General features: G+C 49.1%; 1 protein-coding gene across 1 annotated transcript; it reads right to left on the bottom strand.

Annotated features, from left to right (window-relative positions):
• Nucleotides 1-12,398: 12,398 nt before the first annotated feature.
• Nucleotides 12,399-13,745, bottom strand: HER10_EVM0012514 (uncharacterized protein; the record flags this gene model as incomplete). The annotated part of the gene is made up of 2 exons (XM_035481908.1): nt 12,399-13,069; nt 13,145-13,745. The coding sequence occupies 2 exons, from the start codon at nt 13,743-13,745 to the stop codon at nt 12,399-12,401; spliced, it is 1,272 nt and encodes a 423-aa protein (XP_035325839.1).
• Between the last annotated feature and the right edge of the window lie 1,026 nt (nt 13,746-14,771).

The following is a 14,771-nucleotide window of genomic DNA, read 5'->3' as shown; positions in this document are numbered from 1 at the left end:
CAAGAACCAAGGTGAAAGACTGGTGGACTGGATAGACGAACTCATGCAAGCGCTCTTAGAATCCAGTCCATGGGTCTTTTCACGGAGTACCTTGACGGCGGCGAGGATTCCTCTGCGCGGTTTGACCGCCCTGCAGCAACGGCTCCAGGTCACCGAGCTTACTAAGGTGGCTCGTGCGCGCTACAAAGGTGAATCGTGCTTAGGTAAGGTAAGGTAGTCACGGGGTACGTGGCTGGCCAATCTGACAATCTGCCACTCCGTGGGCTTGGGCTCGCTTACATAAGAATGACCCATTCTTTGGTACCTTCGCTTGCCACCTACCTTAGGTGCACAATACACCGTGTGTATGTCGAGAATAACGGCACGTTTCTGTAATATCATGGCTCACAACGCTTATTCCAGCGAGCACTTCTTAACTCCATAGTCATCCTTGATACGAGACTCCAGGACAATGTCGTGATCGAGAGTTTGGTGAGAGTTTGGTGAGATTTCGGTGAGATTCAGCCAGTTCATGCGTCTGCTTGAGACTGGCGGCCACTTTCCACGTCCCACGGCGAATCCGCATAACACCTATAAGAGGGTATTGAACGCGGCCGAGCTAGCCCAGCCACCACCAAAAGCTTGAGGAAAACGGTGTGTGATCATGATGAGGTGACGAAGCTGCTTGGCGACGTGAACTTATGGAGAGGCCGCATGAACCCAGATCTCTTGTGTCCTTGAGACCAAGATTGTATTCGCTCTTACTTCTGCAACTGGCCACTGCGGACCTTGCGTTGCTCGACAACATGAGGAAAGTGTGGGAAATACTGATAGCTGTGGTCTCTTACTCACCTGATGGCCCAATCCGCCACTTTCGGTGGAACACGATGCAGAATCCCATGGATCAGCAAGTCGAGACGAGCTTGAGCAGAGCAATGCCAATGTCCATGTCATCGAGCAGAGCCATGAACAAACTTTGGTCAGCCGGCCCAGGTCCCTCGAATATGATAAGAAAGTCCACATTTCCATCATGATCTAGTGATGCAGAGTGACATAGACCTTCCCCCCACGATGCTATCCATGGCAAGCCATGGCCAGCATATCAACCTGGTGGGTGGTCTCTAGGCTGTGATTTCTAACGGCCTCGAATGCTGGCCTGCCAGTATCACCGTCTCGTCGGGCCTCGAGTCTGCTCATTTAATCTTGCTTGTTGGGGTATCTTTGATCCATGGAAAGTCATCGATGGGGAGTATTGGGCCATCTTTGGACGGAGCCCCAGAACCAACCACCCGGCATGCCAGGCCCTCCTTAGACGCCTGTCTCTCAATGACATGCTCGGTCACAATCTGTGAATGAACCAATCCTACCCAGCCCCCCACTCGAGCGACGATGACCATGTGTATCTGAACTTTTGAAGAAAGTATTGGGCCAGTTTGGCTTGTTGAGAATCATCGGTATGTCCACCATGGCTGCACTGTGTGTTACCTTTCGCTCAAGTAGGAGAGACTCAGTCGCTTAGGTATTTCCCAAGCCACAGTCAGCGAGCCATTCACTACAGCTAAGTTATCCATCTCAATTATGGAGCAAGATTCACCTTCTTTTCTTCTTACATGTAGAAGAACACCTGAGCGGCTTGTGGAGATAAGTCGGACAATATCGTGTTGCAGTTCAACAAACCTATTCATCTTCCCCGGATCGAATTGGAGTTCATGGTAAATCCAGAGATTTCATGAGTGTCTCCGATCGATGGCGTGGCACGACGGTTCGCCCTTGACCGCCGGATAGTTCTTTCATCATAGTCTAGCTGATCTGAAGTCATAGTCACGCTCGAAACAAAATTTCTTTGTCCGCAGCGCAAACCCTGGATCGTGAAGTCCTATGATGCATTAGCCTAGCGAGCATGAGCAGTATGTCTCTCATGATGACAAAGCTAGAGAAATTAGATGGTGGATAGCACTTCAAGGCATCGTTTTCGCGCAGCCATTCCGGAGCTAAAGCCTCCGAAGAACTGGCAACATTTCTGGAATGTAGCCGACAGCATACATCGCTAGTAAATCTGTGTTTTGCGGTGAGTTTCCAATGCCAGAGATGAACAGTAATTAAAGAGCAACAGGCCCACCAGTCGGTACATTCGCACAAACTTATGATAGGAAAAGGGGCGGAGATCTTATAATTCATGAAGGGTTCCCTGCATTGGTATCATTTGACAGTCTACGGGTGGTCATTAGTATGGGCCGATATTGTTGATCCTTAGGGAAATGTGGTAGGTTAAATGCTTAAACTGTCTTCCACGCCCGTCATGTTACCTTTGACCCTGTCCAAAGCAATGGATTCGTCTCTGACGGACGCGGAACTCTCTTGCAGCGGGGAGTCTAAGATGGAAATTCCAAGGATGATGCCTCAGATCGTCGTTGCGCCGCCGAAAGGGATAGTGAGCGTCCACCACGAGGCAATGCCCTTGTTGGCATTTCCAATGCCACATAAAGATCGTTCCGGGGATGAGCTAAGATGGCGGAGAATCAGTGGCTATTGGATTGAGTGATTCTCCAGTTGGAAGTTGAAGATGGATTTGAAGGTGAGTATGGCTGAATTCTTGACTTGAATAAGTAGGGGGTAAACGTAACGGCGGTCTAGAGAGGCTGCTCTCTTCCTAGTACCACATGGCAGTAAGTGTGTTTATACAGGAAAGAACGGAATGCCCAGTCGCGCCCATCATGAATCGCAAACACCTCAAGACTGCAAAGCTATTAGCGGCGGCAATGAGCATAAGCAATCCACCTGACACTACACAAGCAACAGCAAGGCATCTCCGCACAGACAGTCTTCATGAAATTGCACTGGCAAGGCACGCAGCCATAGTCTCCTCAAAGTAGAATGCAGCCACGGTTGAGGCTTCAGGTGACTTGATCAACTTGAGGGAATTACGGGTATATAGTTGTTGTTACTCCGAGAGCACGTACCCAGAGGTGCTGCTGCACAAGGGGGTCAACATTGCTGTGCTTGACGCACACGGCGTCGTTTGATATGTTGCTTTTCTATGTACTACGCTTGTCAACCACCGACAGGTTTTCCTCATACGTTCGGCAGCTTAAGGAATGGTAGATACCTATGCCGACATCGGCGAATTTGAGCGTCACCAGCGTAAGAGGGACGATCCTTAAATCAATTAGCGGGAAATTCGTTTACTCTCAGCCTCTATTCAGTCTCTGTGTTCATAACGGTGAGTGTGTTGGAGATACAATCTCATAGGGGATGGAGGTGGAACGTCAAGAATGCCTTCCTCCATGGCATGCGACATATTTCTAGACCAATAGGATCTTGGCCAACGGACATGGTGAGTTCTGTTCACTTCAGCAGAGTCAAATACATCAGCTGATAAGTCCGAAACAAGTCTCGGCTTTAGGCCTCAAAGTAGGATGATGGTGCCAAGAACCTAGAACACGCTCGACACTGATCAGAGTCGACGTGGCGAATGATCTGGCTCTAATACTTTCTTGTGAAATCTTCGAAGTTTCGTTCCAGCATCGCCATGATGAGATACGCAGGCTCCCCAGCATATCCGGTATGGTGAAGTCGCTATCTGAGTATGATTCTGAGTGGCCTCGCAAGGGCACTGCATTGCGAAACAAAAACATCAGTCGAGTGTCTGCTTGCAGCTCGGTGTTGTTACAGCCAGGCCCTTATAGTGTCTTGCCATTCCATCTCTTTCATGTCTTATTTCCAGGTCCCATTACTATCAAGCTCATCAAGACCATGATTTCCAACGTCCAAGGCCAGATAGTGGCCGTACTTTGTATCCACGATAACCCTGCCCGAGGGGGCAAAGGTATGGTCGAGTTAAGGTCCGTCATTGTCAAATACGTGGATTCAAACGCGGTAATGGACGTCTTCCATGCCACTGCTGACGATAAATTCCCAGATGCCAGTCTATGAGATCTTTTTGTGTTGGCCGGAGGGGTCTTGAATCTCACTCTTCCGGTGACTGATTCTGGTGACTGAACCATGTATTAGTAAGACACACGTCCTCACGATAAATGCAGCGAAGAACCACATTTGTACCAAGTCGGCGGTAATATGTTGTGGTTATCATGAAACATGTCGTGCGATGGAGGGAAGCATTAGCTGGCATCTTCGTAGTGACTCTGTAGGAAGCTGATCAACTGATTTCCCATATCTCCGTATTTTTCAAACCGTGGAAACCGCTGATTGCGGGAATGTTGGGGTCAAAGCACTCAAGTTCACGAGCGTGGTCTCAAGCCTTTGAACGGTGAAAGTGATGCCTCTGATATTCCTGCTGTTGTGAGTCCTAACTTTATGGAGTCATGGCATTTCAGAAAAGGCACTTCCAGGTCAGGGGTATCCCACTACAGGCACTCCAAAGATTCCACGAGCGCAGTATTGCCATTCTGGTATCTATATTGACCCAAGTCGATGAGTACAAAGATAAGCCTATCTCAAAGAAGATTAACATCACCACTTTGCAGGGCCATTCAAGAATGGTTCAGCCCACTGCAAGAAAATTTTAAACGCCGGGAACGGTTTACACACTGATAAACTCACCAAGTAACAGGCTGGCCATCTCTATACGAGTTTCAAGACACCCCAAGATGGCGAAAGCATGTCTCAAAGGGTCCAAAAATGGCTGCAAGAGTAAGGCGTTACGGCGAATGCTCTGAAAACCCGAGAAAGAAACATCGGGGTTTGATTACATCGTCATCCAGTAAGCACCCCAGTGAAACCGTGTTTCCGGCTGAAGAACAACTTCGCTCCGCCCTCAGAGATCTGTGCTTTGACCTATGCAAGAGGGAATGCCTTTGAGAAGGGCCTTATCCTCTCCCCAAATCGCTTCAATTTGGCTAGGTAGAGACATCAGTGAAGATGCTTGCACGACTAAAAGATTCCTTGACCAAGCTTCCTAGACTTGATCCCGTAACATTGTCTGACCTCATTTAGCTCTGCATGAGGTCTGGGACCCTGTTAGCAGCAAGACGCCCCAAAAGGATGGCGAACTAAGTCCAACATAAACATCCCGATTCAGCGCCACTGATGACATGGAACCATTTAATGAAATACCGCTTTACTCCTTGAGTAGACACTGGCCTTCATCAATTGCGAGCAATCTCTAGGCGTATCATGCCAAGCGGAGAACTGGTCCGACAACATACAGGAGTCTTTTGGGTTTGTGCCGTAAGCAGTGATAGAATTCAGATCCATATCACAAGATATCGGGGTCTCGGCCTTCTCTTGATGCTTCGGCAGATTTGCAATCTTTCTACAAAAACACTCCAGTCCGTTCCGATGTACTTCAATTCAATTCGCTTTTCTCCTTCATAATTTCCGAAACAGGCTTAAGATGGCAAGCCTAAATTACCCAAGCGGTCCACCATTATTTCCGTACGAGTTACTCGTAGCCATGGAAATGATTCATGAGATAGCAGATATGGGAGAGTTTGTGACTGCGTGGCTAAGCTGCTTCAGCGATCATGCGAAGATGTGAAAGAATCGAAAGCCTTCCAGCAGCACTGAAAGTCAAGTGGAAACTCCAAGGCATGGTCTGGCTGTTGAAGACGGCTTCGCGACTCGAACGAGAGCATGGCATCAACAGAGAGAGCTATAGGAGTCTCATGTAACAAAGCAGGGACGCCTAATCAAAAATCTCAATACGCCTCCTATCGATGCGAGAAGTTAACAAGCCTGAGCCAGCAACATTGCAGCCCTTGACTGATGTCAGAGCTCTGAAATATGGTTGTGTGGTACATTTAGGGCGCCTTCAAGAAGGAAAACAAGAGGTCATTGCCAACGCTGCATTGTTCAAGTAGCTGCAGTGTCAATAGGCGTGTGACGCAGTCTTCCCGAGACTCACGTCGAATACAAGTCAGACACCTTGTTCCTATTTCTACATCCTGCTATTGAGAAGACTGGCAGAACACCTGAGCAAAAGCTATGAGAGTTCAACATGGAGCACAAACCTTTTCGTGGAGGTTGCTGCAGATTCTGGAACGGCCGAGACCACAGAGATGAAAGATTACGTAGGCCGAGTAGCAGTGTACCAGGGTGGTGATGTCCTACTGTCTTCTCTATGCGCATCTTCGGTTTCTGGATCAGAGTGATTAAGGGGTATGGGTACCCTGAAATTCAGTAAATTTCTAGGATAACCTCATTGGTGCTGTTGTGAAGAGCGAATGGTATAGACTTGTAGGAAGCCTGTATGAGGAGGAGGAGGTTTGCCTTGGTGTGGAGATTCGATGACAAGCAGAAAGCGTATCGAAGGCAGTTACCGACAGCCATCTCGTGTGACGATCGCGCCCTATTAGTTTACGAACATGCTCAATCAGTAGACCTTGACTAGATGGACACGATCGAGTACACCATGCTTACAAATTATTGCTGGCAGCGACTCAAACGCGCTCACTGTTCTTTGAGTTTTCGATACCAGTCCTCTCGAAACTCTCCATCCAAGAAGAACTAATTAGGGCGGACATGCTGGAGATGATAATTCAATCCTTGTTTTTGCGTACTAAGAGGGAGACGACTGCGCTACCGAGAGAGACGATGTCTCTTGTTGCCAGCTCGTGTTCGACGACGAAGCATGAGTGAGGCCGAACAGTATCTACGTTATGAGGCTAAGGGGAACAGCTACGAGACTTGACTTTGGGTCTGTGGAACGTCCCTGAATAATATTAGGCGCATCAAGGAGCTCGATGTAGAAGCCTTGGTATGGGCTGTTGGATGGATGCTGTTCACATCTCCCAGACTCTTCTCCAAAGGGGAGAAGCGTACTTCGAGGCGCGTTACCTTCTCGGCTCCCAGGGAACAGTGGCGCCTTATCGCGTCTTGCGACGCTGAATGAAAGCATATTTTAAGTCAGACTGACAACGAACTTCGCACTTGGGATCATTTGGTCGGCTTTCCTCTTTCTTGTGCGGCAATGGACACGCGAGAAGGCCTGTGATGAAACCTCTGGGGTGCTTGCGTGGCGAGATATTGGCGTTTCCGTCAAGTCGATAGATAAAGAGACTTGAGAGTTGTTGCTGAAGGTTGTTCGGTGAATCTGCACGTCAAATACAAGGCTTTACGGATGCGGGTCATTCTGTCGTGATGCTGCCTATCAGTCAGTCTGAAGAAAACGACTTGGTCGTCTGGACCTATGGTTCAGAACGACATGTGATTAGGGATACGGTAGAGATCTTCAGAGAGTATCAGGTATATCAGAGGTAGTAATTGAGGTGCTTTGAAGATCTAACAGAAGACATGATGGAATAGAGCATAGATATGTTAATCCTGATTCCAGGTTGGCCGACACCCCTCCGCCCTGGTGCGACTCCCACGTTTTCTTATAGGGAGCCCAAATAATTCCTCAAATACAGGCTTTGCTGCATCAATTTATTGGGTACTTTATGGTATCAGATCATGCGCATTCAAAAGTATGGATTAGCTCATTATTCTTAAGGTACTCGGGCGTATGAAACCTCGTGACGGAGTGGAAGAAGAAAATGGGGTTTCCGTCGGCTCCCTTGGCTAGGCCACTGACCCATCATCTTTCCAGCTGGTTTGACCTCAAATTCCTCTTCCTACTTTACTGGTAGGAGTGGAGGACTTGCGCAACGATCTTCGGTTGTTCCTCAAACTCCATCATAGTGTGGAAATCGGTGTAGTCATACTCAGCCGTGTCGCGTTCCACGTCGACTTTGACGACAACAGTACTCAGTGTAATAGCGATAATGACGATACGGGTCTAAATATTAAGATATTTCTTCTTGAAGAGGGTGTGAAGGCTGTTGATCAATCAGATCAATAATGTGCCGTGCTTGATGAAGCCGTACATGTAGTCCTCTTTTGACAAGCCTTCTACATTAGCGAGAACATCTCCTGTGGCAAGCATCGTCACGACTCTGGCATTCTCGTGACACAGAAAAGTGGGAATGGTCTTGGAATTCATAGCTATTTTAACGATTCGTTGGCAGGGGCAAGAAAACCAGGTTGAGCGGCTTGGGGAGTAATAGGATGATCGGTTGGGAACACCGTTCGAATGTAAGGGGAATGAGTATGGTAACCAGCAAATAATCAAACCGAAAGGACGAAAAGCTCCTCCTATAACATACCTATCCTGAGAACCATAATTGACACCAGCAGGATTTGTCAACTGTATGTCTATTACGTGCCAAGCTGATCTCCGCCTCAGTATCAGAAAATGGCTCCTTAGATTGATGAATAAATAGCTGGAGGCGTAGCAGGCGATGGTCGTGGCATATGGGGTTAAGAACTCGGCTGAGGTCTTGCAATGGCAGTGTGCTTGTTTACTTGTCATTGGTGACTAAGGGTCCGTTGGATAAGTATCTAGCTTAGCCGCATTCCACACCCAGAAGTGCCACACTTATTGCTTGGGAAACCAATCGATGGTTTCCGTCTTTTTTCGCATATGTCAGAAGCATACCGAATAGACAGGTGAAGGATCTTAGGTGCATTGTCGATATAATCGATCGCAAACACCTATACTTCACACCTACGTGTACTATTTGACACTTGCGCCCTCTTTGCCATCGTCGAACTCTTACCTATCGCGCATCAGATCCAGCTCTTTGACGAATTGACGCAATCATCCTTTTTTTCCCATTTATCAACTGTGGCTGGTTTTCGTACAGTGCCAATGGTTAAGTGGCTTTGGAAGCACATGAAGATGCTCACCGTATCCCAGGTTCGTAGCTTCATACAGGGTCTCGCCGACTAACACTGTTCAAGGTGATTCGAGATCCTCCAGAGCTTGGCTAATTCAAAGCAATCAAGTTCAACAAGGACTGAGACTTACAGACATATGTGCCTGTGCCCGTATCCGGTCAGGGTGAGGTCCTCATCTGTGCTACAGCGGGCATACTCCGTTACACCCACTATCAGATCTGCCAAGGCGCTTGAAACACAAAGCCGCTGGTGAATCAATCTCGCGGACCGATGGGCATTTTCGTCTCCTTGGGCCTTAATGACGCTGGATGGCCCACGATCGCGTCAGCGTTATCAATTTCCTTAGCCAATGCGGCTCCTGTAGTGGGTATCGTGGAAAATTAGTATCCTCAGCAGGCAATTCAGATGCTCGCTAGCCAAGTAATAAGACACTTTTGTGCATACTCGGCGCAGACGACGATCTTTCCGATTACATGAGTAGAGTGATAAGGCAGAATACGCTATCATGCATCTAACAGCCAGAGTATCGTTCAAGTAGGCGGCGCCGATGATGCGTTTCGCGGGTGCAACTGCGTAGCACGCCGTCTGTGAGGCTGGTATAAAACAGGTCAGTCCAGATTGTTGTTGGCACCGGCGGGCTAGGCCTTCTCGCGGTTCAGTTCGCCAAGGCATTGAGCCACTGTGTGATGATCATCGACAACCGCGGATTTGGTGTGCAACTAGCGTCACAAGTACCAAGAGTGCTGATGCCCGATCTTGGTGTCGGATTTGGTGATCCCGAGGAGACTGTGGGAAGGATAATCAAGTTCAAGTTCAGAAACGGGACCGGACTCGGCTGGTTCTTGGAGTGTTGAGAGAGTTTCCCCTTTACACGTTCAATCTCCATCATCTGGAAGATCGCAGTCCAAGGCTGAATAAATTGCTGGGTTGAGGAGGTCACGAAATGGTCGAAGCTAGTGTTTAGGCATAACAATTTCAGCTATTACACCTTTTACCTAGTATACCTAAGATGAGGGCGAAAGAATTGCAGACAAGTGCGAGATAAATGATCTAAAAGGTAGACTTGTCATCGAAATCTAGTCTTTTCCATTTTTTCCAAGCCTCTTGTTACATCAAATTTATAACATTGCAAGATTTTTGGCATGTAGAGTAGCACTGTTTGTGGTCAATTCCGGTCCGAGGTATCGCTCCCCAGCTTGGATGGGCACTGGTGGTTGGAACTTTATTAGAGCTGCAGTCCCAGAAGCATGGTGGTCGCACGTAAGCGTTGTCGGCGGCGGTAGCGATCGAGATACTCTCAGCCGATGGGAAAGACATGATCCCGATGACGGCATATATTGGAGTCTGGGCAGTCGGCGGAGAAGGTCGGTCTGGCAGGGGTCAGTCAGGACCGTGCAAATGGACCTTTCTCTCATATACCACCTCTGGAGTAATCGTGGATTCGCTCATTTTCTCATCTTCTCACTTCCACACGCCCCAATAGACACCACTTCCTTGACCCTTCGTGCCATCCATACGGTCACCCTGCTGACGTGAATATCAACGGCGTCATAGTGATAATAAGTGATGGTGATGTCAGACGAGATTTTAGCGGAAGGGAACAACAGAGTCGAGATGACAGCGTCTGCAAGGTTGTTTGCAGTGGCAGCATTCGAGAAGCTCTGCTTCCAGGGCAACGGCGTAATCTCGATGACGGCATCAGAAGAGTTGCCAAAGGGAGAGTAAGGCATGTCCGAGATGATAGAATCGTCAAAGTTGTTGGTAGTGGCCAAGCGTGTGAAGATGGAGTTTTCGGGCTCATATAGGAAGGTCATGTCTAGAGGAGACGGGGGGGCTAGGACGGCGACAAGAAGATAGAAGCACGGTCTTTTTGGCAAAAGAACGGTCACTCCATCTTTCATAAGTAAAGAGAAAAACAGCGACTCATTTCGAACGCGGGATAGGCATTTTTGTCAGACCTAGGGCTCTCCTCGGCTTTGGGAGATAATGAGAGAGTGTGAAGTCCGCGAATACGTGTCTTCCATCCGGCCCCAATCTGAACCCATTGGGTGCCGCTTGAGCATTAATGAGGGAGGTCCAAGGATACTAGCTAAGGATAAGCTAAATCTGACACAATGAAAAAGCCGAAAGTTCAAAGCGCTTTTTGAAGAGTTCGTATCCGCTTGTTAGATGGTTTTTGATGATGTAAAATCTCTCTCGGCAATTCTTGTGCGAGGTTTTGGCAGCGTGAGTATCGCTTCATAACCACATATGACAGATGGCAGCAAAGTCGTTGCAGTATTGATGGACTGAATGCCTGACCGAGGCCGGCACAAGATTTGTTTGGTAGCCTGGGTCCGCGATCCCATCCTCATTGTCCATGGCTCCGATTACACCAAGAGACTCCGAGAGAGAAATAGCAACATGAAGCCAGAGGCATAAGCGAAAGACTTTGACCTGTCTCGAGTGAACGTCTCGCCAACGCGATTTCATTCCATTCGCCTGGAACGAACCGGAAACAGTGTCATGAACCACACGCGCATAGAAGATTTATTTGGACCAAGAAATGCACCCCACTCCAGTTCATGGAAGCAGACCAAAATGTCTTTGGCACCAAGTACCGTGGTTTGTTTTCTCTTTCCAGTCAGGACAAGTAGTTATGTTCAACATGGGCCGGTAACAGTAGAATTTTGTGACATGGACAATCTCAATCTTGCTGAGGACGCAAGACCCAAAAATCTCGCGACCTCTTTGAAGTGAGAATGCGCTAAACATTCGTCTCCATCAATAAGGCTCAGAATTTGAGATGATGCTTAAGAGATTAAGCTATGGAGAGAAATGTACAAGTTGACACGGGGTACATATTATGCAGATGACCAATTGAATAACTCCGACACCAGGGAATTGGTGCCCTCGCCCGATGTGACCTTTTAAATAATGGTTATACACGTAAGTATTTGATCAACACTCATAGATCCTGGTGCATAGCATCTACAGGCTGTTCGATCTTAGACATCAGAAGCAAATGGTAGATTGCGTGGGCAGCAATGAATTGGCAGAAGCAACGGCAGACAATATTGCGATTCTCCATACTTGAATTATGTAGCACGAAACATTTGGTAGTAGGATTACTTACCGCAAAAAGAATGTATCCTTTGGTACCACAAGGCGCTGTTGTTCGGCTGGTGAATGTGAGTCACGGCAAGGCCACAGTTGAATCTCGAAAATATTGCAGTTATCTGCACAATCCCTGAAGAAGATGTCAGCCCATACACGGTGATAAAGGTTTAGGGGCTTCCAATGCCATGATGCTGCCGAAGTGTCGGGCATGGATTTTCGATGATGTATGATGGGCAGTTAAGATCCTGTGCGTCGACACGGGTATTAGCATTGGTCCGAATGGGAATGGGAAATCAGAGAAAAACAGTTGCCGAAAGTTGAAATGCAGAAATCCACGGTCAAGACCGGATTCCAATAGTCATGTCGAGACCGAAACAGAAGTCATACACAGCAATAACACAGCACTGACAACAAGAAGCGAAACAGCAGCGACAAGTCATGGACGTGAGCTCCTCTTCTGGCGAAAGAAAAAGAAAAGAGAAAACGAAGCCCAGAACGACAGAAACCGACAAGAAAGAGACCGAGAAAAACGAAATTGGGGAGTAGGCTAGGGGCGTAAACACGAGACGGGAGCAAAGCCGAAACATAACAAGACACGAAAACCGAAAACTTCCAAACCGAGCGGCCGACAACACACACACAGACTAGGAATCCTCATGCAAAGGGTCTTCTTCCAACACGTCGTCGGCGAGCAAGCCGACTTCCTTGGCGGCGTCGAGTAAGGCGGCCACGCGGCCATTGAAGAGCATTGGGGCCGTGGTTGGGAGGGGCGTTGCGAGGATCTGACGAACGAGGTCCCTCCAAACGTCTGCTTCTTGTTGGACGCGGTCGGCCGGGCGTTCTGGCTTGTCGCTCAGAGGCTCGAAGTCGTTGTCAAGGAAGTCTGGCTCGCCCAGGTTGAAAAAAGGATCCCCAAAGTCGATGTCGTCCTCATCAGCGTCGTTGTCAGGCTGCTGCTCCTGCTCTGGATCGCCGCGCTCCTCCTCGTCTGAAGCAACACGGGCACGCTTCGGTGCTGGCGGCTTGGATCCTTGTGCCAGCGAGGAGGCGGCGCGCTTCAGACCGGTGAATTCGGGGGTGGGAGACGTTGGACCAGCAGGGCTTGGCGTAGGGGGCTCCGACGTCTGGGCTTGGGCTTGGGGCTGCGGCTCCGGGGCTGGTGCGGGCTCGGGTTCGGGCGCTGGTGCGGGAGCTGGTGCAAGAACTGGTGCGGGTGCGGTAGCGGTAGCGGTAGCGGTAGCAGAAGCGGAAGCAGAAGCGGGCACTGGTGCGGGACTGAGAGCGGGCGCGAGGGAGGGCTGCTGGGCTCGGAGGACTAGAGTCGAAATTATGTGAGCAACATGAACAGAGAGTGAGATGGAGGGTGTTAATGAAGAATGAGAAAACGTACACTTGACGGCCTTGGTCACATCCTGAATGGCGACAGTCGGCGGGGTGCATGGGTCCCGGTGCCTCACGAGCATTTCGCGTCGAGCCACCGCAAAGAGTTCTTCTGCCCCAATGCGCTCGCCGGGCGATCTTGAAGAGAGAATGCCGTTCATGGCCCTGAGGGCCGCTACGGAGGTGATGGCGTCGAAGCTGAGTTGGAAAACAACTTCCTCGTCGTTCATCCCAGTTATGTTGTTTCTAAACGCCTTGTATCGGCGTTGGAATTCCTTGTGAGAGTTGTCTCGCAGCGTCTGGGCCTCGTCGCGGTACACCACCAAAATTACGAAATCAAGATCTCGTCGAGACATCACCCCTTTAACGAATCCTACCCAGTCACGCGGGTCGGTTGTGGGGTCGTCGTCCTGCTGCTCCTGGGTCTTTTTTTGATGAGCCCGCCACGCATGGCGCCAATGCTGTTTATGAAGGGTCTGCCAGAGCTCAGGGATTGATTGTCCCCCTACGAGAACGTTCCCTGCGATTGTTGTTGCCTGGTGGAGGTTCTGGAGAGAGACTTTGATATCGTTCTCCTCTTCGATTGGCTTCGGGATTATGCTGAGAGACATGTTGGTGGTGCTTGGGATGAGACCTGTGCTCAGAAAGGGAAGAGTCCTGGACTGTAGAGAGCGTATCTACACAAACAAAACGGAACGAAACGAAACGCGAGTGAAGAAAAGACACAGCACCGAAAGCGAGCGGAAAAAAAAAAGGGCGGCAATGCTGGCGTGCGTGTCGAGGTCAAAGAGATCAGGAAACGAAACATCACGAAGGAGGCGACCAATCTCATGAAGCGCGCATATACGTACCTCATATCTTTGCAGGCTCAGCTGCACCTGCAACTCTTTGATAGCACAAAAGCAAATCGGTGCATTGCGAGTGAGAGCTTTCAAGCAGGTGAGCTCACGGCCCATTCGTGTTCCCTCTGGAGTTGAAGAGGAAGTCGGACCGGCGAAATGGAAAATCGAATTTGAGAAGAGAAAGAAAGAATGGAAGTCGAAGAGGAACTCACCAAGGTTTCTAAGTTGCAAAAACATCGCAGGAACGTTGTAAATGGAAGAAACCAAAAAGCGGAAGAAGGCGGCGTCCGGGACAAGATATCAAATGGAAGGCATCACCTTTCACCACACGCAATGAGAGGGAAACAGCTCTTGGCCCGTCCTCGGGCAGATGCTGAGTCATCTGCTGCCCGAAATTGGGCAGCCCAAAGGTTTAGATGGGCAAGAAGGGCCGACAGGAAGCTGCCATGTTTGTCTCCTCACCCTTTCGAGGAAGCTCTCGTCACTGGGCTCAACGTACCCAAGCGCCGGCATCTAGACCAGAGATACATTGGATAATCGTGCAAACTGATGGCTCTTTCTGGGAGTCTGTCCAGCCGTCCAAGATGGAGTCGCTGACTTTCACAATGGATCTGTCGTTAATGTCTGAATTTAGTCGTCATCGGGGAGCTCTGGTGATGAGATGGGTAATTGTCAGATGTAGTGCATGACATGTTGGCGTTGACATTGTCAAGGGCATTGACTGCACTTACAAGCCGCCCAAAGACCGTGGCGCATAATGAAAGCGAGAGACTTTTATTAACGCCAAAAGTGAGA

The sequence above is a fragment of the Colletotrichum scovillei genome, assembly GCF_011075155.1.
Source record: "Colletotrichum scovillei strain TJNH1 chromosome Unknown Contig00014, whole genome shotgun sequence".
NCBI lineage: Eukaryota > Fungi > Ascomycota > Sordariomycetes > Glomerellales > Glomerellaceae > Colletotrichum > Colletotrichum scovillei.
The sequence above is the reverse complement of the archived record's forward strand: the minus strand, read 5'-3'. Positions and strand labels throughout refer to the sequence as shown.